The sequence below is a fragment of the Oncorhynchus mykiss genome, chromosome 2, assembly GCF_057628025.1.
Source record: "Oncorhynchus mykiss isolate SJ-2025 chromosome 2, ASM5762802v1, whole genome shotgun sequence".
Classification (NCBI taxonomy): domain Eukaryota; kingdom Metazoa; phylum Chordata; class Actinopteri; order Salmoniformes; family Salmonidae; genus Oncorhynchus; species Oncorhynchus mykiss.
In genome coordinates, this window is record NC_143023.1 from 77,326,367 (window position 1) to 77,348,866 (window position 22,500).

At 45.9% G+C, this 22,500-nt stretch overlaps 2 protein-coding genes across 2 annotated transcripts in view; one reads left to right on the top strand and one right to left on the bottom strand.

Moving 5' to 3' along the window:
- Positions 1–9,281, top strand: part of LOC110496661 (transcription factor Maf) — a 75,128-nt gene extending 65,847 nt beyond the window's left edge. The window contains exon 3 of the mRNA XM_021572682.3: positions 9,099–9,281. The gene's annotated coding sequence lies outside the window, so the exon portion shown is untranslated. The remainder of the gene's footprint in view (positions 1–9,098) is intronic.
- wwox (WW domain containing oxidoreductase) overlaps positions 9,055–22,500 on the bottom strand; it is a 275,568-nt gene continuing 262,122 nt past the window's right edge. Inside the window, exon 9 of the mRNA XM_021572694.3 lies at positions 9,055–10,298. Coding sequence (XP_021428369.1) covers positions 10,107–10,298 — 192 coding nt within the window. The 3' untranslated portion in view covers positions 9,055–10,106. The remainder of the gene's footprint in view (positions 10,299–22,500) is intronic.

Genomic DNA, 22,500 nt, shown 5'->3' on the forward strand with positions numbered 1-22,500 from the left:
TACGTTCATCTCTAGGAGACAGAACGCGTCTGGTATGACGGCTGCGTGGTCCCATGGTGTTTATACTTGCGTACTATTGTTTGTACAGATGAACGTGGTACCTTCAGGCGTTTGGAAATTGCTCACAAGGATGAACCAGACTTGTGGAGGTCTACAATTTATTTTCTGAGGTCTTGGCTGCTTTCTTTTGATTTTCCCATGATGTCAAGCAAAGAGGCACTAAGTTTGAAGGTAGGCCTTGAAATACATCCACACGTACACCTCTAATTGACTCAAATGATGTCAATTAGCCTATCAGAAGCTTCTAAAGCCATGACATAATTTTCTGGAATTTTCCAAGCTGTATAAAGGCACAGTCAACTTAGTGTATGTAAACTTCTGACCCACTGGAATTGTGATACAGTGAATTATAATTAAAATAAACTGTAAACAATTGTTGGAAAAATTACTTGTGTCATGCACAAAGTAGATGTCCTAACTGACTTGCCAAAACTATAGTTTGTTAACAAGACATTTGTGGAGTGGTTGAAAAAATAGTTTTAATGACTCCAACCTAAGTGTATGTAAACTTCCGACTTCAACTGTATGTGTAGGGATGGAGGGAGAGGTAGAGAGGAGAGGGAGAGGAGAGGAGAGGGAGAGGTAGCGAGAGGAGAGGGAGAGGTAGAGAGAGAGGAGAGGGAGAGGTAGAGAGAGAGGAGAGGGAAAGGTAGAGAGAGAGGAGAGGTAGAGAGAAGAGAAGGAGTGGTGGAGAGAGGAAATAGACAGAGAGGGATGAGAGAAATAGGTAGAGAGAGAGGAGAGGGAGGAGAGAGAGAGTTAGAGAGAGAGGAGAAGGGAGAAGAGAGAGGTAGAGAGATAGTAGAGAGACAGAGAGGGAGGAGAGAGAGAGGTAGAGAGAGGAGAGGGAGAGGTAGAGAGATAGTAGAGAGACAGAGAGGGAGGAGAGAGACAGAGAGGGAGGAGAGAGTGAGGTAGAGAGATAGTAGAGAGGTAGAGAGAGAGGAGAGAGACAGAGAGGGAGGAGAGCGTGAGGTAGAGAGATAGTAGAGAGACAGAGAGGGAGGAGAGAGACAGAGAGGGAGGAGAGAGTGAGGTAGAGAGATAGTAGAGAGGTAGAGAGAGAGGAGAGAGACAGAGAGGGAGGAGCGAGGTAGAGAGATAGTAGAGAGACAGAGAGGGAGGAGAGAGTGAGGTAGAGAGATAGTAGAGAGACAGAGAGGGAGGAGAGAGACAGAGAGGGAGGAGAGAGGTAGAGAGAGAGGAGAGAGACATAGATGGAGGAGAGAGGTAGAGAGATAGTAGAGAGACAGAGAGGGAGGAGAGAGACAGAGAGGGAGGAGAGAGGTAGAGAGAGAGGAGAGAGACAGAGAGGGAGGAGAGAGGTAGAGAGAGAGGAGAAAGACAGAGAGGGAAGAGAGAGGAAGGTAGAGAGATAGTAGAGAGGTAGAGAGAGAGGAGAGAGACAGAGAGGGAGGAGAGAGGTAGAGAGAGAGGAGAGAGACAGAGAGTGAGGAGAGAGACAGAGAGGGAGGAGAGAGACAGAGAGGGAGGAGAGAGACAGAGAGGGAGGAGTGAGGTAGAGAGATAGTAGAGAGACAGAGAGGGAGGAGAGAGACAGAGAGGGAGGAGAGAGACATGGAAGGAGGAGAGAGGTAGAGAGATAGTAGAGAGGTAGAGAGAGAGGAGAGAGACAGAGAGATAGTAGAGAGAGAGGAGAGAGACAGAGAGATAGTAGAGAGACAGAGAGGGAGGAGAGAGACATAGAGGGAGGAGAGAGACATAGAGGGAGGAGAGATGTAGAGAGAGAGGAGAGAGGTAGAGAGAGAGGAGAGAGGTAGAGAGATAGTAGAGAGACAGAGAGGGAGGAGAGAGGTAGAGAGAGAGGAGAGAGACAGAGAGATAGTAGAGAGACAGAGAGGGAGGAGAGAGACATAGAGGGAGGAGAGAGGTAGAGAGAGAGGAGAGAGGTAGAGAGAGAGGAGAGAGGTAGAGAGATAGTAGAGAGACAGAGAGGGAGGAGAGAGACAGAGAGGGAGGAGAGAGGTAGAGAGAGAGGAGAGAGACAGAGAGATAGTAGAGAGACAGAGAGGGAGGAGAGAGACAGAGAGGGAGGAGAGAGGTAGAGAGAGAGGAGAGAGACAGAGAGATAGTAGAGAGACAGAGAGATAGTAGAGAGACATAGAGGGAGGAGAGAGGTAGAGAGAGAGGAGAGAGGTATAGAGAGAGGAGAGAGGTAGAGAGATAGTAGAGAGACAGAGAGGGAGGAGAGAGACAGAGAGGGAGGAGAGAGAGAGGTAGAGAGAGGAGAGGGAGAGGTAGAGAGAGAGGAGAGAGACAGAGAGGGAGGAGAGAGACAGAGAGGGAGGAGAGAGGTAGAGAGAGAGGAGAGAGACATAGAGGGAGGAGAGAGGTAGAGAGATAGTAGAGAGGTAGAGAGAGAGGAGAGAGACAGAGAGGGAGGAGAGAGGTAGAGAGAGAGGAGAGAGACATAGAGGGAGGAGAGAGGTAGAGAGATAGTAGAGAGGTAGAGAGAGAGGAGAGAGACAGAGAGGGAGGAGAGAGGTAGAGAGAGAGGAGAGAGACATAGAGGGAGGAGAGAGGTAGAGAGATAGTAGAGAGACAGAGAGAGAGGAGAGAGACAGAGAGGGAGGAGAGATGTAGAGAGAGAGGAGAGAGACAGAGAGGGAGGAGAGAGAGAGGTAGAGAGAGGAGAGGGAGAGGTAGAGAGAGAGGAGAGAGACAGAGAGATAGTAGAGAGACAGAGAGATAGTAGAGAGACAGAGAGGGAGGAGAGAGGTAGAGAGGGAGGAGAGAGGTAGAGAGAGAGGAGAGAGACATAGAGGGAGGAGAGAGGTAGAGAGATAGTAGAGAGGTAGAGAGAGAGGAGAGAGACAGAGAGGGAGGAGAGAGGTAGAGAGAGAGGAGAGAGACAGAGAGGGAGGAGAGAGACAGAGAGGGAGGAGAGAGACAGAGAGGGAGGAGAGAGAGAGGTAGAGAGAGGAGAGGGAGAGGTAGAGAGAGAGGAGAGAGACAGAGAGGGAGGAGAGAGACAGAGAGGGAGGAGAGAGGTAGAGAGAGAGGAGAGAGACAGAGGGAGGAGAGAGGTAGAGAGATAGTAGAGAGGTAGAGAGAGAGGAGAGAGAGACAGAGAGGGAGGAGAGAGATAGAGAGAGAGGAGAGAGACATAGAGGGAGGAGAGAGAGGTAGAGAGAGGAGAGGGAGAGGTAGAGAGAGAGGAGAGAGACAGAGAGGGAGGAGAGAGAGGTAGAGAGAGGAGAGGGAGAGGAGAGAGAGAGGAGAGAGACAGAGAGGGAGGAGAGAGGTACAGAGAGAGGAGAGAGACATAGAGGGAGGAGAGAGAGAGGTAGAGAGAGGAGAGGGAGAGGTAGAGAGAGAGGAGAGAGACAGAGATGGAGGAGAGAGGTAGAGAGAGAGGAGAGAGAGAGAAGGAGGAGAGAGTGAGGTAGAGAGATAGTAGAGAGGTAGAGAGACAGAGAGATAGTAGAGAGGTAGAGAGAGAGGAGAGAGACAGAGAGGGAGGAGAGAGGTAGAGAGAGAGGAGAGAGACATAGAGGGAGGAGAGAGGTAGAGAGAGAGGAGAGAGACAGAGAGGGAGGAGAGAGTGAGGTGGAGAGATAGTAGAGAGACAGAGAGGGAGGAGAGAGACAGAGAGGGAGGAGAGAGGTAGAGAGAGAGGAGAGAGACAGAGAGGGAGGAGAGAGTGAGGTAGAGAGATAGTAGAGAGACAGAGAGGGAGGAGAGAGACAGAGAGGGAGGAGAGAGGTAGAGAGAGAGGAGAGAGACATAGAGGGAGGAGAGAGGTAGAGAGAGAGGAGAGAGACAGAGAGGGAGGAGAGAGTGAGGTAGAGAGATAGTAGAGAGACAGAGAGGGAGGAGAGAGACAGAGAGGGAGGAGAGAGGTAGAAAGAGAGGAGAGAGGTAGAGAGAGAGGAGAGAGACAGAGAGGGAGGAGAGAGTGAGGTAGAGAGATAGTAGAGAGACAGAGAGGGAGGAGAGAGACAGAGAGGGAGGAGAGAGGTAGAGAGAGAGGAGAGAGACAGAGAGTGAGGAGAGAGACAGAGAGGGAGGAGAGAGTGAGGTAGAGAGATAGTAGAGAGACAGAGAGGGAGGAGAGAGAGAGGTAAGAGAGAGGAGAGAATTTGAGGGGCCTTAGCGGTGGGTAAAAAAAATCTAGGTCCTCTGAGAGAAGAATGCTCCCCACTGGACACAGATGTCAGTTCAACGTCTAGTTTTGATTAACAGTTGGTTCGGTTTTCAACTAATTTGAATTCGATGTGAAATCAATCTCACCATGTCTGGATTTTGGTTAAAAGTTGGGTGAAACAATACAAAATGACAATCAGTTTTCCACTTTGATTCAACATCATCACGTAGATTTTTGGGGGTTGAAATGGCATGGAAACCACGTTGATTCAACCAGTTTTTGCCCAGTGTGTCTCTTCTCCTCTGTTCACATCTCCTCTGTTCTGCTATCCCCTGTTCTCCTCTCTTCTGTTCTCCTCTCCTCTCCTGTTCTCCTCTCTTCTGTTCTCCTCTCCTCTCCTGTTCTCCTCTCCTGTTCTCCTCTCCTCTGTTCTCATCTCCTCTCCTTTCCTCTACTCTCCTGTTCTCCTCTCCTCTGTTCTCCTCTCCTCTCCTTTCCTCTACTCTCCTGTTCTCCTCTCTTCTGTTCTCCTCTCCTCTCCTCTCCTGTTCTCCTCTCCTGTTCTCCTCTCCTCTGTTCTCCTCTTCTCTCCTTTCCTCTACTCTCCTGTTCTCCTCTCTTCTGTTCTCCTCTCCTCTCCTTTCCTCTACTCTCCTGTTCTCCTCTTCTGTCCTTTCCTCTACTCCCCTGTTCTCCTCTCTTCTGTTCTCCTCTCCTTTCCTCTACTCTCCTGTTCTCCTCTCTTCTGTTCTCCTCTCCTCTCCTTTCCTCTACTCTCCTGTTCTCCTCTTCTGTCCTTTCCTCTACTCCCCTGTTCTCCTCTCTTCTGTTCTCCTCTCCTCTCCTTTCCTCTACTCCCCTGTTCTCCTCTCTTCTGTTCTCCTCTCCACTCCTCTCCTCTACTTTCCAGGTCTCCTCTCTTCTGTTTTCCTCTCCTCTCCTCTCCTCTCCTTTCCTCTACTCTCCTGTTCTCCTCTCTTCTGTTCTCCTCTCTTCTGTTCTCCTCTCCTCTACTCTCCTGTTCTCCTCTCTTCTGTTCTCCTCTCCTCTCCTTTCCTCTACTCCCCTGTTCTCCTCTCTTCTGTTCTTCTCTCCTCTCCTATCCTCTCCTCTCCTGTTCTCCTCTCTTCTGTTCTCCTCTCCTCTCCTTTCCTCTACTCCCCTGCTCTCCTCTCTTCTGTTCTCCTCTTCTCTCCTTTCCTCTACTCTCCTGTTCTCCTCTCTTCTGTTCTCCTCTCCTCTCCTTTCCTGTACTCCCCTGTTATCCTCTATTTTGTTCTCCTCTCCTCTCCTCTCCTCTACTCTCCTGTTCTCCTCTCCTCTGTTTTCCTCCTCTCCTTTCCTCTCCGCTCCTGTTCTCCTCTCTTCTGTTCTCCTCTCTTCTGTTCTTCTCTCCTCTCCTTTCCTCTACTCTCCTGTTCTCCTCTCTTCTGTTCTCCTCTCCTCTCCTGTTTTGCCCAGTGTGTCTCTTCTCCTCTGTTCACATCTCCTCTGTTCTGCTATCCCCTGTTCTCCTCTCTTCTGTTCTCCTCTCCTCTCCTGTTCTCATCTCCTGTTCTCCTCTCCTCTGTTCTCCTCTTCTCTCCTTTCCTCTACTCTCCTGTTCTCCTCTCTTCTGTTCTCCTCTCCTCTCCTTTCCTCTACTCTCCTGTTCTCCTCTTCTGTCCTTTCCTCTACTCCCCTGTTCTCCTCTCTTCTGTTCTCCTCTCCTTTCCTCTACTCTCCTGTTCTCCTCTCTTCTGTTCTCCTCTCCTCTCCTTTCCTCTACTCTCCTGTTCTCCTCTTCTGTCCTTTCCTCTACTCCCCTGTTCTCCTCTCTTCTGTTCTCCTCTCCTCTCCTTTCCTCTACTCCCCTGTTCTCCTCTCTTCTGTTCTCCTCTCCTCTCCTCTCCTCTACTTTCCAGGTCTCCTCTCTTCTGTTTTCCTCTCCTCTCCTCTACTCTCCTCTCCTCTCCTTTCCTCTACTCTCCTGTTCTCCTCTCTTCTGTTCTCCTCTCTTCTGTTCTCCTCTCCTCTACTCTCCTGTTCTCCTCTCTTCTGTTCTCCTCTCCTCTCCTTTCCTCTACTCCCCTGTTCTCCTCTCTTCTGTTCTCCTCTCCTCTCCTCTCATGTTCTCCTCTCTTCTGTTCTCCTCTCCTCTCCTATCCTCTACTCCCCTGCTCTCCTCTCTTCTGTTCTCCTCTTCTCTCCTTTCCTCTACTCTCCTGTTCTCCTCTCTTCTGTTCTCCTCTCCTCTCCTTTCCTGTACTCCCCTGTTATCCTCTATTTTGTTCTCCTCTCCTTTCCTTTCCTCTACTCTCCTGTTCTCCTCTCTTCTGTTCTCCTCTCCTCTCCTTTCCTGTACTCCCCTGTTCTCCTCTCTTCTGTTCTCCTCTCCTCTACTCTCCTGTTCTCCTCTCCTCTGTTTTCCTCCTCTCCTTTCCTCTCCGCTCCTGTTCTCCTCTCTTCTGTTCTCCTCTCTTCTGTTCTCCTCTCCTCTACTCTCCTGTTCTCCTCTCTTCTGTTCTCCTCTCCTCTCCTTTCCTCTCCTCTCCTGTTCTCCTCTCTTCTGTTCTCCTCTCCTTTCCTCTACTCTCCTGTTCTCCTCTCTTCTGTTCTCCTCTCTTCTGTTCTCCTCTCCTCTCCATTCCTCTACTCTCCTGTTCTCCTCTCTTCTGTTCTCTCCTCTCCTTTCCTCTACTCCCCTGTTCTCCTCTCTTCTGTTCTCCTCTCCTCTCCTCTCCTGTTCTCCTCTCCTCTGTTCTCCTCTCCTCTCCTTTCCTCTACTCCCCTGTTCTCCTCTCTTCTGTTCTCCTCTCCTCTCCTGTTCTCCTCTCCTCTGTTCTCCTCTCCTCTCCTTTCCTCTACTCACCTGTTCTCCTCTCTTCTGTTCTCCTCTCCTCTCCTGTTCTCCTCTCCTCTCCTTTCCTCTACTCTCCTGTTCTCCTCTCTTCTGTTCTCCTCTCTTCTGTTCTCCTCTCCTCTCCTCTCCTGTTCTCCTCTCTTCTGTTCTCCTCTCCTCTCCTTTCCTCTACTCTCCTGTTCTCCTCTCTTCTGTTCTCCTCTCCTCTCCTTTCCTCTACTCTCCTGTTCTCCTCTCTTCTGTTCTCCACTCCTCTCCTTTCCTCTACTCCACTGTTCTCCTCTCTTCTGTTCTCATCTCCTCTCCTTTCCTGTTCTCCTCTCCTCTGTTTACATCTCCTCTTTTCCTCAACTCTCCTGTTCTCCTCTCTGTTTACATCTCCTCTTTTCCTCTCCTCTCTTCTGTTCTCCTCTCCTCTCCTGTTCTCCTCTCCTCTGTTTACATCTCCTCTTTTCCTCAACTCTCCTGTTCTCCTCTCTGTTTACATCTCCTCTTTTCCTCTCCTCTCTTCTGTTCTCCTCTCCTCTCCTCTGTTTACATCTCCTCTTTTCCTCAACTCTCCTGTTCTCCTCTCTGTTTACATCTCCTCTTTTCCTCTCCTCTCCTGTTCTCCTCTCCTCTCTCCTGTTCTCTGAGCATTGGCAGGAAGTGTAATGTATTGATTAACTATCTGATGATTCCAATAGGACCTGATCAATAAGACTTTCTTTGAAAGCCAGGCCAGGAATCCCCCTCTACAGTCAGAACACACACACACACACACACACACGCACACGCACACACACACACACACACACACACACACACACACACACACACACACACACACACACACACACACACGCCTGGGATCTCACACACACGCCTGGGATCTCTCTGAGTGTGTGTGTCATTGACTGGTTAAAGCAGGAGGACTATGTGCTGTTGATGTCTCACTCATTTTGCCTTTGAAGGAGCTCAGTGACATGCATCAATCTGTCAGTACTGTGTGTGTGTCTGTGTGTGTAGAGGGAGAGGGGTGAGAGGGGTGTAAGTATCTCAGCTTGCTGCTCCTTACCAGTTCGGGAGCAGAGGAAGACAAGTGGAAGGGGCCCAGCTGTAGCAATACAGTCCCTAAGGGTCACAGAAGGGGTTCTGGACCTATAACGGGGTGCACCTCCTCCCCCTGTACCCCATCCCTATAAGTCAGTGAGTGTGTAGCGGCTGGTTACATGCCCACACAGCCACAGGGTAGCAGGAAGAGTTCAGGTCAACTCCAACATGCCTAAAAATAATTGGATTTTTTTTAAAGTAACAAAAGATTTGTAAAGCTTAGGGGATGTCTAAATGTGTTGTTTCTTCTCTAGCCTAGAGACTTAGACATTCTGGACACCTCTATACATCTCTCTAAATCTCCCTGTCCTCAATTACTCAGTGTGTGTGTGTGTGTGTGTGTGTGTGTGTGTGTGTGTGTGTGTGTGTGTGTGTGTGTGTGTGTGTGTGTGTGTGTGTGTGTGTGTGTGTGTGTGTGTGTGTGTGTGTGTGTGTGTGTGTGTGTGTGTGTGTGTGTGTGTGTGTGTGTGTGTGTGTGTGTGTGTGTGTGTGTGTGAGTAAGAACACTAACAAGGCAGCTGTAGTCTGGGTACAGTAGGCTAAACAGATTACACCAGAACAGATGAGTGTATGTATAATAGTGTTGAACACTGTGCCGGGCAGGGTTCGTTTAGCAGTGAAAGGGAATAAAGGGACTCTCTCAGGCATTGATTCAGCCGACCAACCAGGCATGAGAATAATGCAGGTCAGCCATATGATTGGTTGGTCAATGTGTCGATTACTCCCTGGCCCTGCCCAGTACTTCCTGGTAGAGGGGTTGAGTTGAAAATAGTTCCAGGTCAAAGGGTGTTCTGCTGCTCACTGACCACATGAAGGAGTCTCATAGACCATTTCTGGCCCCCTTCCTCCCAAAGTCTACACTCTTACACCCTATGCTACATTTGTTTTGATTTCTTTGAATAGGATCCTACCAACTGTGTGTGTGTGAGCATTGAAATGTCCAGACACATAGTGTAAGAAACCGTCTTTAATGTGTCTTCTTCTTTTCCTTTACAGAAACCATGACAGAGGAATGCTGATATCTTAACATCATTCCGCGGCGCCAGTCGGCCACAAAGCACAACATCCACACATCTCCAAACCACCCAGAAACCAAGCAACAGACCCTGTACAGAAGTCCAGATGGACCCGTCACCCAACACTGCACACTTTCATGACGAGATTATCCCCCGAAACAAATGACAACAAAACTAAACATCCAAGGAAAATACTGAGTTCCTGTTTGATCAACTACTAAAACTCCTCGATTCTCTCTTTCTCTATCACCAGTAGCTACATACATAATTGTGACTGAACATTGTGACAAAGATACAGTACCACATTCTACATTACATTTTGTAGAGTATTATAAGTTATAATATGTAGGTTGGAGGTCTAACTGTAGACAGACACTGTAGAGAGGAGAAATGATGATGCGTGAGTTCCCGTTAGCACATAGGCCCAATGCTGTTCCTGTAAATAATGGGCAGTAGAACTGAATAGGGCCTCATATGGAATACAGCTAGTCCATCTGTATATAGCCATGACACCATAGCTCTAATATGTACATAGGCATTCAATTATACCTCCTTATTTCTCCTATCCCCCTTCAACCCTCCTACACTAGCGCAATGATACTCACCATATCTCCATACTCAGACATGTCAAATATATATATACAGGAGGAAACTGGATACAGAGAGAAGATACACACAGTGTCTGTTGCAGCTGGAAACACACTGGAGTGAGAAACACAGACCCACTTTGGCTGGAATAAGGAACTGGTGAACTCTCCCTGACACAAAGAGGCACACAACAACCCCGGTTTATTTGTATGTGTATTTTACTTCCCTTAATGAAGTGAAAGTTTCAGTTCAATGGTTTGAAAGCTTTCTACAGTCCACTCAATGTACAAATTTTAATTTTCATCCACACTTCCTCCCTCTCCCTCCATTCCTGATTGGCTAGTCCTTCCTCTCTCCCCCAGTCCTGATAGGCTGTTGACAGTCAGTGTGGGCGTGTCAATCAGAGGGCCTGTAGGCCCGTAGGCCTCTCTGAGACCAGGCGCTCGCTTAGCTCCCACAGGCTGGCTGCAGTGACCTGGTCCTCGGCCTGGGGGGAGGGCAGGCAGCGGAAACAGTTGTTGAAGTACATCCCTCCTAGACCCTCCAGCTCCGGAGCTACCGCACAGTACACCGTGGTGGCTGCCCCCTGTTGCTATGGAGACAAAGAGACAGAGGGACAACAGTCAACATGGAGGACAGAGACAGAGTGGCACTGATCAAGATCATCTGTGTGGGAGGAGGGCACAGTCATAGAGAATGACAGAGGCCCTCTTGTCCGCCAAGAGATACACAGGAACTCCAGCCACCCTACAGATCCTGCCAAGACACCTCCACTGGAATACACACACCTGTACTCAGTGACCCTCATCTCTCCTGATCCTCCAGAGCATCCATATGAGAAGACAAGGAACGGAGAGAGACAGAACGGAGAGAGACAGAAAGATAGACACAGAGAGGATAAACTCCATAGAGACACCCCTCTCTGCCACAGCCCATAATGATGGGGCAGTGTTACCATTGGGACTATGGATCTGGATAGATATGTATATACAGTACCAGTCAAAGGTTTGGACACACCTACTCATTCAAGGGTTTTTCTTTATTTTGACTATTTTCTACATGGTATAATAATAGTGAAGACATCAAAACTATTAAATAACACATATGGAATCTTGTAGTAAGCAAAAAAGTGTTAAACAAAATATTTTAGATTCTTCAAAGTAGCCACTCTTTTACTTGATGACAGCTTTGCACACTCTTGGCATTCTCTCAACCAGCTTCATGAGGAATGCTTTTCCAACAGTCTTGAAGGAGTTCCCACATATGCTGAGCACTTGTTGGCTGCTTTTCCTTCACTCTGAGGTCCAACTCATCCCAAACCATCTCAATTGGGTTGAGGTCAGGTGATTGTGGAGGCCAGGTCATCTGATGCAGCACTCCATCACTCTCCTTGGTCAAATAGCCCTTACACAGCCTGGAGGTGTATTTTGGGTCATTGTCCTGTTGAAAAACAAATGTTAGTCCCACTAAGGGCAAACCAGATGGGATGGTGTATCACTGCATAATGCTGTGGTAGCCATGCTGGGGTAGCCATGCTGGTTAAGTGTGCCTTGAATTGTAAATAAATCACTGACTGTGTCATTAGCAAAGCACCCCCACACCATCACACCTCCTCCTCCATGCTTCACGGTGGGAACCACACATGAGGAGATCATCCATTCACATACACAGTGCTTGGAACCAAATATCTCAAATTTGGCCTCATCAGACCAAAGGACAGATTTCCACTGGTCTGATGTCCATTGCTTGTGTTTCTTGGCCCAAGCAAGTCTCTTCTTATTATTGATGTCCTTTAGTTGTGGTTTCTTTGCAACAATTTGACCATGAAGGTCTGATTCACGCAGTCTCCTCTGAACAGTTGATGTTGAGATGTGTATGTTACCTGAACTCTGCAAAGCATCTATTTGGGCTACAATCTGAGGTGCAGTTAACTCTAATGAACTTATCCTCTGCAGCAGAGGTACCTCTGGGTCTTCCTTTCCTGTGGCGGTCCTCATGCGAGCCAGTTTCATCATAGCCCTTGATGGTTTTTGCGACTGCACTTGAAGAAACTTTCAAAGATCTGGATTTACTGACCTTCATGTCTTAAAGTAATGATGGACTGTCGTTTCTCATTGCTTATTTGAGCTGTTCTTGCCAAAATATGGACTTGGTCTTTTACCAAATAAGGCTATCGTCTGTATACCACCCTTACCTTGTCACAACACAACTGATTGGCTCAAACGCATTAAGAAGGAAAAAAACTCCACAAATGTATTTTTAACAAGGCACACCTGTTAATTTAAATGCATTCCAGGTGACTACCTCATGAAGCTGGTTGAGAGAATGCCAAGAGTGTGCAAAGCTGTCATCAAGGTAAAGGGTGGCTACTTGAAGAATCTCAAATATAAAATATATTTTGATTTGTTTAACACTTTTTTGGTTACTACATGATTCCATATGTGTTATTTCTTAGTTTTAATGTCTCCACTATTATTCTACAATGTAGAAAATAGTAAAAATAAAGAGAAACCCTGGAATGAGTAGGTGTGGCCAAACTTTTGACTGATACTGTACATATATATATTTCTATATTGTGTGTATACAGGACTGCTGACTCTCCACAGAGTGCATGCTTATGTGAATGTGGTAAATACAGACCAGGGGCAACACTGTCTGTCCACAAAACAACACGATCTCTGTAGAATACCACAATAACTGTAGGAAGGTGGCGACTGTTCATCCAGATTTGACGTAAAACACACCCAAAATATGTTGCACTTGATATTTCTACAGCTGCAATATTTTGTAGTTGTTTTGTGGACGTTTGCACACTGCGAGGGCTGTTTTCTGGACAGAGGATGTGGCCCACGGTGTTCTAGACTGGGGAGGAAGGAGCAGCTCTTCTCATTGGGAGTGGGGAGCCAGAGGGTTCTGTAAACTCTCTATAAGGGAACATACAGTATCTATGCCATGATTACACATCTGTATATGTTCACATCATCTAGGGGTTCATGAGGGAAGTCAGACTGTAGAGTAGAGTAGAGAGCAACGGTCCTAAACAGTAAACATTGTAGTACATGCTGTTTGCCACAGTAAAGAGTGAGATACACCGGTAAAGAGTGATGATGAGATGATGATGATGAGAATAGTGCTCTTGTACACAAACGTCATATACAGTACAGGCATGCACACGCTCGCAAACCCCCCCTCCTTTCTCTCTTCTCTTTCTAAGAGCAGACAGCCTGTAACACTATCTACCCTACACCCTCTAATTGAGTGGGAAATGACTACTCAGAAGCTGTGTTTCTCAGTTTAACATCTCAAATCCAGCTTACAGTAGTCTGTAGTCACACTGTACTGAGACATGCCGCCCTAATGCAGCACCAGCCGGCACAGTCGGTAATTAGGAGCGGCGAGAGGGAGAGAGGGAGTGCGATTCCACAGCGTTTGAAACAGAGAGAGGAAGAAACAGACATCAGAGAGTATTACAGCCAGAATTCAGGCGCTCAGAGGATCTTTCATGTAGCCCTGCTGCTGGCTAAAAACTGCTGTGACGTTATGAGAAGACAGGAGACTGTTCTGGAGATGACTTCTATAGACGCATGAAATACTTCTCTCTGGCTAACTGCTCTTTATCTACAAATGAGACTGGGGGGGAGGACTGGTGAGAGACTGCAGTGCAGAGCAGTTTAGTACAGTGCACTGGCAGAGCAGCAAGGGTCTGTACACAAACACACACACACACACACACACACACACACACACACACACACACACACACACACACACACACACACACACACACACACACACACACACACACACACACACACTTCAAAGGCACAGCCTCATTGAGGCTCATTTGAGCATCTGCAGCCCAAGCTGGCAGAGGCTAATACAGAGAGTCACACATATGGAGATATACCAGAACTGTTCCAGCACACACACACACTGGCTGTCATTAAGATCTAGCAACACACACAGTCACACAATGTACACACAATGTACACACAGTAACACACAGTCACACAATGTACACACAGTCACACTCAGTCTCACACATGTACACACAGTCACACAATGTACACACAGTCTCACACATGTACACACAATGTACACACAGTCACACACATGTACACACAGTCACACACATGTACACACAGTCAAACACATGCACACATAGTCACACACATGCACACATAGTCACACAATGTACACACAGTCACACAGTGTACACACAGTCACACACATGTACACACAATGTACACACAGTCACACACATGTACACACAGTCACACAGTGTACACACAGTCACACACATGTACACACAGTCACACACATGTTCACACAGTCACACACATGTACACACAGTCACACACATGTACACACAGTCACACACATGTACACACAGTCACACACATGTACACACAGTCACACACATGTACACACAGTCACACACATGTACACACAGTCACACACATGTTCACACAGTCACACACATGTACACACAGTCACACACATGCACACATAGTCACACACATGCACACATAGTCACACAATGTACACACAGTCACACAATGTACACACAGTCACACACATGTACACACAGTCACACACATGCACACATAGTCACACACATGCACACATAGTCACACAATGTACACACAGTCACACAGTGTACACACAGTCACACAGTCACAGAATAAAGTGCATGCATACATACACAGACATATAGTAGACTCTCTCATTGAGCAGACAGACACACTCATCAAACTTCCTTCTCAGTGCTGGTAGTAGCAGAGGCAGATTGAGGCGGTTTGAAACCGCAGATGAAACAACTGCATCTCTCTGCTGTCTCCCTCCCTGCCAGCACACTGATAACTCTACACACCTCACAGGACTGGCATATCAAAGGCTCACACATGTCACTCAGTGTCAAAGAGACACACCCAGACCCACATATACGGACTTCAAAAGCAGGGTGTCAGATCATTTAGCTAACCAGTCACCCTCAGGTATCTGCTTTAGAACGTAGACGTGGAAGATGCAATATATTTACCTGCCTGCTCATCTTACTCTACTTCCAGGGTCATCTCTGTTTTAGGTGAAAGGTGGACCATCAATACATTGGAATGATTTACACCTGATCTGAGAACGCAGCTCTACAGCACAGCAGGGAATTCTGTCTGAGGGAGACAACCAAGATATGTACACAGCAGAAGGAGAGCGAGGGTGAAAGAGAGAGGGAGAGAGAGTGTGTGTGTGTGTTATCTTCTTGGTGTTCAGCTCGGCCCTCCCACTACATGACCTTTTTACCCGTGTAAGAGATAAGCCTGATGAGTTTAGCATGCTAGACATTAACATGTGGAACCACCCACCACCACTATCTATCAGAGAGACATAGAGAGAAGAAAGGGAATGTGCTGGGCTGGTGACATGCATACACACACACACACACACACACACACACACACACACACACACACACACACAAAATCCCTCCTGACATGTACAGTAGCCCAACAGATGTGTATAATCATGTACATTATAAATAATACCTGTACATTCTAGGTGTCGACCAACCAATGGCTCTTTCTATTTGTGTACTAGTATTTGTCAATGTAAATCCTGATTCTGATATACATAGTTTTACAGAGTTGACAGAGAGAAATGACTGGTTTTCTTGGGGTTGGTATGTTATGTTCCTATCAGACAGAACTGACCACTGCAAACTGGTGAGTGGAGAGGAAAGGGTTAATTGAGTGTAAGCCCGAGCACCTGTCCCCGAGACATCACATGAATCACCAGAACTACAAGGGGAAGGGAAGCGGGAAAAATAAAACTCTTTCACCATCACTTCAGCAATATACAAGAAATGTGACAAACCGAAGTAGCAGGGTCCTAGCCAACAAGATCTTTTCCAGACCACTTAAACACACAAACCCAACCTCTGCAATCTCTATGCTTTAAGAGCTGCAATAAACAGGTCCTAGATCAGCAGCAATAACCTGACCATGTCTGGCCTGAACCATCACTGCTCTGGAAAATAGTCCTGGATCACATTTATGTCTTCCAATTTTCAACATAATGAAAATATTTCCAATGTCTTTGGAAAGTATTCTGCAATATTTAACTGTTGAACAGCCACTCTTCAATGTATTAAGAAGCAAGGTCAGAGACAAGGGAGATATGGGTGTTGAATCATTAAAGGGTAACTATACTGTACCTCAGAGTTGTTCGGTGTTGTTTTCATAGTATAACATGTTACTGTCGTGATCTCTAACCATGTCTAATCCCTCTGTGCTTGTACAGTACAGCAATACTAGATGATGCATTGTGCTATTTGTTAGCATAGGACTAATGCACCAGGAAGAGAAAAAAAACAGGTTTGTTTCTGCCTCATCAAGGTTGTGCACTGTCATTCTGTCATACGAGCGTTCTCTGATAATATGCGTGTGACCCTTTTATGACATTGTATTTATGACATTGACCTGTAAATACACCCAGTACTGTGGAGCAGTCTGTTCGTGGCCCAGCCCGTCCTGTCCTGTACAAAGGAAAATGTAAATAGCAAACCGCTATGCATGCTGACACTCTAGCACTTCTTTCAGGTACTTTTATAATCCCAAACTCCTCATACGGCATGTCCTCAAAATCATCTGTGAACACGGCAAATAAAAAGAGAATAATAAAAAAAAAACAAGATGTCAGACGATGACATCCTGGACAACGTGTAAAGTCCGACAGTTTTCTTACTCTTGTGGGTGGTTCACTTCTGTTCCTTTAACTGTCATTCTGTCATTCTTAATGTGGTTCAACCATTCTGGTCAAGGTTCTGTTCAGTTGTCTTGGTGTGTGAAGGGTCGAGGCAAAGCAGAGAGGCAATCTGTGTGTTAACAACTAAAGCCTGGTTAAGAGTCTGTCCACATCTGTCACAGGGCAGCATAGTCCTCTCTTGTTGTGCCGAGAGCAGACATGACTGGCTCTGGCAAAACACACAGGGGGGCACTGATTGTGATTTAACACGGTTCTGTTTTAAGGAACTAGAATTGGAACTAGGCTATATAACAAGCTTATATGATGACAGAAGATAATATGAGCAGTAAAAGAGCTTTGCCTCAGCCCTAGGACCCAGTCTGTCTGAACTAACAGTCTCACATGAAGGTCTATCTATGCCATGATGGAGAAGATGGGACTCCAACAGGACTTTGTGCTTTTGTTGATACTTTAGGAATGTTTATTTCCAACCCCATGGTGTTCACAATAGATGGAAGTATCTGATTTTTAATCTGTGCTAAAGATATTTCGCATTTAATAAATGATCATTGTAACAACACGTCTGCTGCCTTGTCTCTGGCCCATGTTTGTGTAATAGAGAGCGACAGAGCGAGTGAGAGTGAGCGAAAGAGAGAGAAAAGAGAGCGAGAGAGTGTATGTTTACACTAGCCCTCAGCGGCGCTAGCCTCTGCGAGCCGACAGCCCATCTAAGCGTGCCCAGCCCAGATGTGAGGGGAATCCTGGGTAACGTGGTCCACTCAGATAAACGGCCTGGCCCTCCATTCAGCATAACCAATCAACCGGAAGGGGAGGGATTAACACCACAAACACACCAGCACACCTCTAAAATCAACACAACGTTCACCCTCATAACTCCACAGTCACCCCCGTAACCTCAGCCCCCCCTCCACACACACACACACACACACACACATATATATATATACACACACACACATATACACACACACACACACACACACACACACACATATACACACACATATACACACACACACACACACACACACACACACACACACACACACACACACACACACACACACACACACACACACACACACACACACACACACACACACACACACACACACACACACACACACACACACACACACACACACACATAAGTATAATGCTGTTCTTGCCATTCTAATGGGAGAGCCCTCTAAGGCACTGGCCTCTGCTCCTCGGTATGTATTACATTCTATTAAAAAGCCGTCATTAGCCCCTAGGCCTTCTGGGTAATATAGGGAACTGGGCGGCCTGCTCCCCAGAGGGGCATTAGGGACAGGATGGAAAGACCACACACCTAACCCTGGCTCCCCCTGTTCCCACATCACATCTCTGCATCTGAAGAACATTAGGAGAGAGAATGCAGTATAGCAGGGTTTTTTTTCACTGTTGGTTAGAGCCTGTAAGTAAGCATTTCACCTGTTGTATTAGGCGCACGTGACAAATAAACTTTGATTTGAGAATGGAGAGACTGTACACTTTCAACCTCCGCTACTGCTGTGTCATACCTCTACCCTCTCTGTTCGCCACACTCCAACATCTCTGCCTCAACTCCAACCCCTGCTACTGCTGTGTCATACCTCTACCCTCTCTGTTCGCCACACTCCACCATCTCTGCCTCAACTCCAACCCCCGCTACTGCTGTGTCATACCTCTACCCTCTCTGTTCGCCACACTCCACCATCTCTGCCTCAACTCCAACCCCCGATACTGCTGTGTCATACCTCTACCATCTCTGTTCGGCACACTCCACCATCTCTGCCTCAACTCCAACCCCTAGTACTGCTGTGTCATACCTCTACCCTCACTGTTCGCCAGACTCCACCATCTCTGCCTCAACTCCAACCCCTGCTACTGCTGTGTCATTCCTCTACCCTCTCTGTTCGGCACACTCCACCATCTCTGCCTCAACTCCAACTTCTGCAATGTGTGTGTGTGGGGGGTGAACAAAAGGAGGTAAGGATGAGCCAGGAGAGAAAAGAGTAGGGAAGGAGGGGATGAAAGGATGAGTCGACAAGGGAGTGGATGACAAGAGGAGAGAAAGAAAGGAAGGAGGAGAGGATAAAAGAGAGGCAGGTGTTAGGAGAAGAATCATTCAATAGGAAACGATGAGAATGAGAAGGACTTGGGCAGCAACTGTGAAACTATCTCCTTTTTATCTTGGGATAGGACTTGTGAGGTGATGGGCTCCAGCTAATTATTGTCCTCTAATAAAAGCAACATATGCTAAGACAATAAAAGGCCTTATTGGACAGCTCTTCATTAAAGAGGGGCAGTAAAGAGAGAGGGGCTCTGGCACAGGGAGGAGATTAAAAGGCCTGGTCTGAATGGGAGAATAGGAGTCTCTCTATATAGTTGGACTATGGGGGCATGTAGGACTATAAAACAGCTGCATTAAACAAGAAGAGGACTGGACGCTTTATTGGGCGTGATCTCTTTCACTCTGTCACTCCCAGTCACTCCCATTCACTCCTCCTTACTTTCTCTTCTAATCTTTCTCCCTCTCCCACTTTCTCATTTCATCTTTCTCCATCTCACTCTCTCACTCCCTCTCTTCCCCACATTCTCGTTTCATCTATCTCCATCTCTCTCTTTCTCACTTCCTCTCCAACCCACTCTTCCTCACCTCTCTCTCCTAAGCAGCGCCGCAACGCGTTCGATTCTAGCGCAAATGCTGCTCCTTCATGGAATTGCTGTGAGCGCTCTCTCACTATTAAGCATGTAAACACATTGGTCAGGGAACGGCTGGCCGGTGGCTTGGCGGGAAACTGGATTAAACCTGATCTAAAAACAGCCCTATAGCTGTCTAGCCTAATACAGTGAGATTTCACATGCACTGCATTCGTTGCCTTCCCTTTAGACAGAATAAATAAACAGGATTGGGTGAATAACTTGAAAATGATATCCATAAGCCTACTAATAAATGAATGAATTAAAAACATACACATATTTAATATAAGAAATAGGAAGAGACCTTCAACCTTGTAATAATACATTTTCTTTCAATTTGCTCTATTGCATCTAATTATCAATATAATAAAATTATATTTCCTTGAGAAGTAGCCCTACAGCCTACTCAAACATCAATATTGGCTTTAGCAAGGCACTGTGCAGATTCAATCATTTTTTTAGTATTCATTTTCAGCATGTTATGATGCGTTTTTTAGGATTCATTTTCAGCATGTTATGATGAGTTTTTTAGGATTCATTTTCAGCATGTTATGATGAGTTTTTTAGGATTCATTTTCAGCATGTTATGATGAGTTTTTTAGGATTCATTTTCAGCATGTTATGATGAGTTTTTTAGGATTCATTTTCAGCATGTTATGATGAGTTTTTTAGGATTCATTTTCAGCATGTTATGATGAGTTTTTTAGGATTCATTTTCAGCATGTTATGATGAGTTTTTTAGGATTCATTTTCAGCATGTTATGATGAGTTTTTTAGGATTCATTTTCAGCATGTTATGATGAGTTTTTTAGGATTCATTTTCAGCATGTTATGATGAGTTTTTTAGGATTCATTTTCAGCATGTTATGATGAGTTTTTTAGGATAAGCTAGAAATTCTACACCGCTGTTTGTCGGCAGCACACTAAATCTTTCCATCCATTGGAGGAGCAATTTAACATCAGAAGCCTCCTCCCTAAGTTTATTTTACTCACTGCTTTAGCACACTCTGCCAACCCTGATGTCCTTGCCATGTCTGAATCCTGGCTTAGGAAGGCCACCAAAAATTCTGAGATTTTCATCCCCAACTACAACATTTTCCGTCAAGATAGAACTGCCAAATGGGGAGGAGTTGCAATCTACTGCAGTTCGAGCTTCTAATTTTAAAAATGAATCTCTTCAGAAATAAGTCATTCACTGTTGCCGCCTGTTATAGATCCCCCTCAGCCCCCAGCTGTGCCCTGGACACCATATGTGAATTGATTGCCCCCCCATCTATCTTCAGAGTTTGTTCTGTTAGGTGTCCTAAACTGGGATATGCTTAACACCCCGGCAGTCCTACAATCTAAACTAGATGCCCTCAATCTCACACAAATTATCAAGGAACCCACCAGGTACAACCCTAAATCCGTAAACATGGGCACCCTCATAGATATAATCCTGACCAATTAGCCAAATACACCTCTGGTGTTTCAATCACCGCCTCAATGCCTGCATCCGCTATGGGTCCGCGGTCAAACGACCACCTATTATCACTGTTAAACGCTCCCTAAAACACTTCTGCGAGCAGGCCTTTCTAATCGACTTGGCCCGGGTATCCTGGAAGGATTTTGACCTCATCCGTCAGTCGAGGATGCCTGGTCATTCTTTAAAAGTCAGAGGAAACACTGTCCAGCTGGCGACCAAGGTCAGCTTGCAGGCACCCGGCCCACCACAAGGAGGCGCTAGAGCGCAATGGGAAAAGGAAATCCAGGACGGCCAAACCCTCCTCTAACCTGAACAATGATGGGCCAATTGTGCGCCGCCTCACGGGTCTCCTAGTCACGGCCGGCTGATACTCTGAAAGCTTAATTCTAATCAATCATGAATATAATAAGAAACCCATCGACCCCTTATGAGCCATCAGCTCTAGAAGACTTAACAGAGAAAGCAGAGTAGTACCTTCCACAAAAAGTATTGCTGGACAAAAAGACACATACGGGTCTCTCTCTCTCCCGTTCTCACTTCATTCCTTTACTTTCTCTATAGGATTAGGATATTCAGTGCCTTCAGAAAGTATTCATACCCCTTGACGTATTCCACTTTTGGTTGTTACAGCCTGAATTTAAGTGAAAGCAGGATTTTTAGAAATGTTTACAAATGTATTGAAAATGAAATACAGAAATATCTAATTTACATAAGTATTCACAACACTGAGTCAATACATCACCTTTGACAGTGATTACAGCTGATAACCATTTTCAAGTCTTGAAATTGCTTTACAAGCAGTTTTAAGTCAAAACTGTAACTCAGCCACTCGGGACTGTCTTCTTGATAAGCAACTCAAGTGTAGATTTAGCTTGTGTTTAGCTCCATTCCATACATGTTTTATCCTGAACAACTCCCCAGTCCTTAACGATTACAAGCATACCCATTACATGATGCAGCCAGCACTATGCTTGAAAATATGGAGAGTAGTACTTAGTAATGTGTTGCATTGGATTTGCCCCAAACAAAACACTTTGTATTCAGCACAAAAAGCCACATTTCTTGCAATATTACTTTAGTGCCTTGTTGCAAACAGGATGCATGTTTTGGAATATTTGTATTCTGTAAAGGCTTCCTTTTCACTCTGTCAATTCGGTTAGTATTGTAGAGTAATAACAATGTTGTTGATCCATCCTTAGGTTTCTCCTATCACAGCATTTAAAATCACCATTGGCCTCATGGTGAGATCCCTGAGTGGTTTCCTTCCTCTCTAGGTTTCCTTCCTCTCAACTGAGTTTGGAAGGATGCCTGTATCTTCGTAGTGACTGTTTGTATTGATATACCATCCAAAGTGTAATTAGTAATGAATAACTTCACCATGCTCAAATGGATATTCAATGTCAGCCTTTTTATTTTTACCCATCTACCCAAAACCTCCCTGGTATTTGTGGTTGAATCTGTGTTTGAAATTCACTGCTCGACTGAGGGACCTTTACAGATGTGTGGGGTGAAATATGAGGTAGTCATTCAAAAATCATGTTAAAGACAAGTTATTTAGGCTTGCCATAACAACACATTTCAGCTTTTGATTTTAATACATTTGTTAAAAAATCTAAATAAATAAAAATCACCTTGACATTATGGGGTATTGTGTGTTGGTCAGTCACAAAAAATATATATATTTTGTCCATTTTAAATGCAGGCTGTAACACAACAAAATATGGAAAAAGTCCCGGGCTGTGAATACTTTCTAAAGGTTCTGTAATTGTATTTGGACCAGAGATCCAGAAGGCAAAAGCATCAGAATACACCCATCTCAATCAGGTCATTCTGTCTCATTGTTATGGTAACTACAGACAGAAAT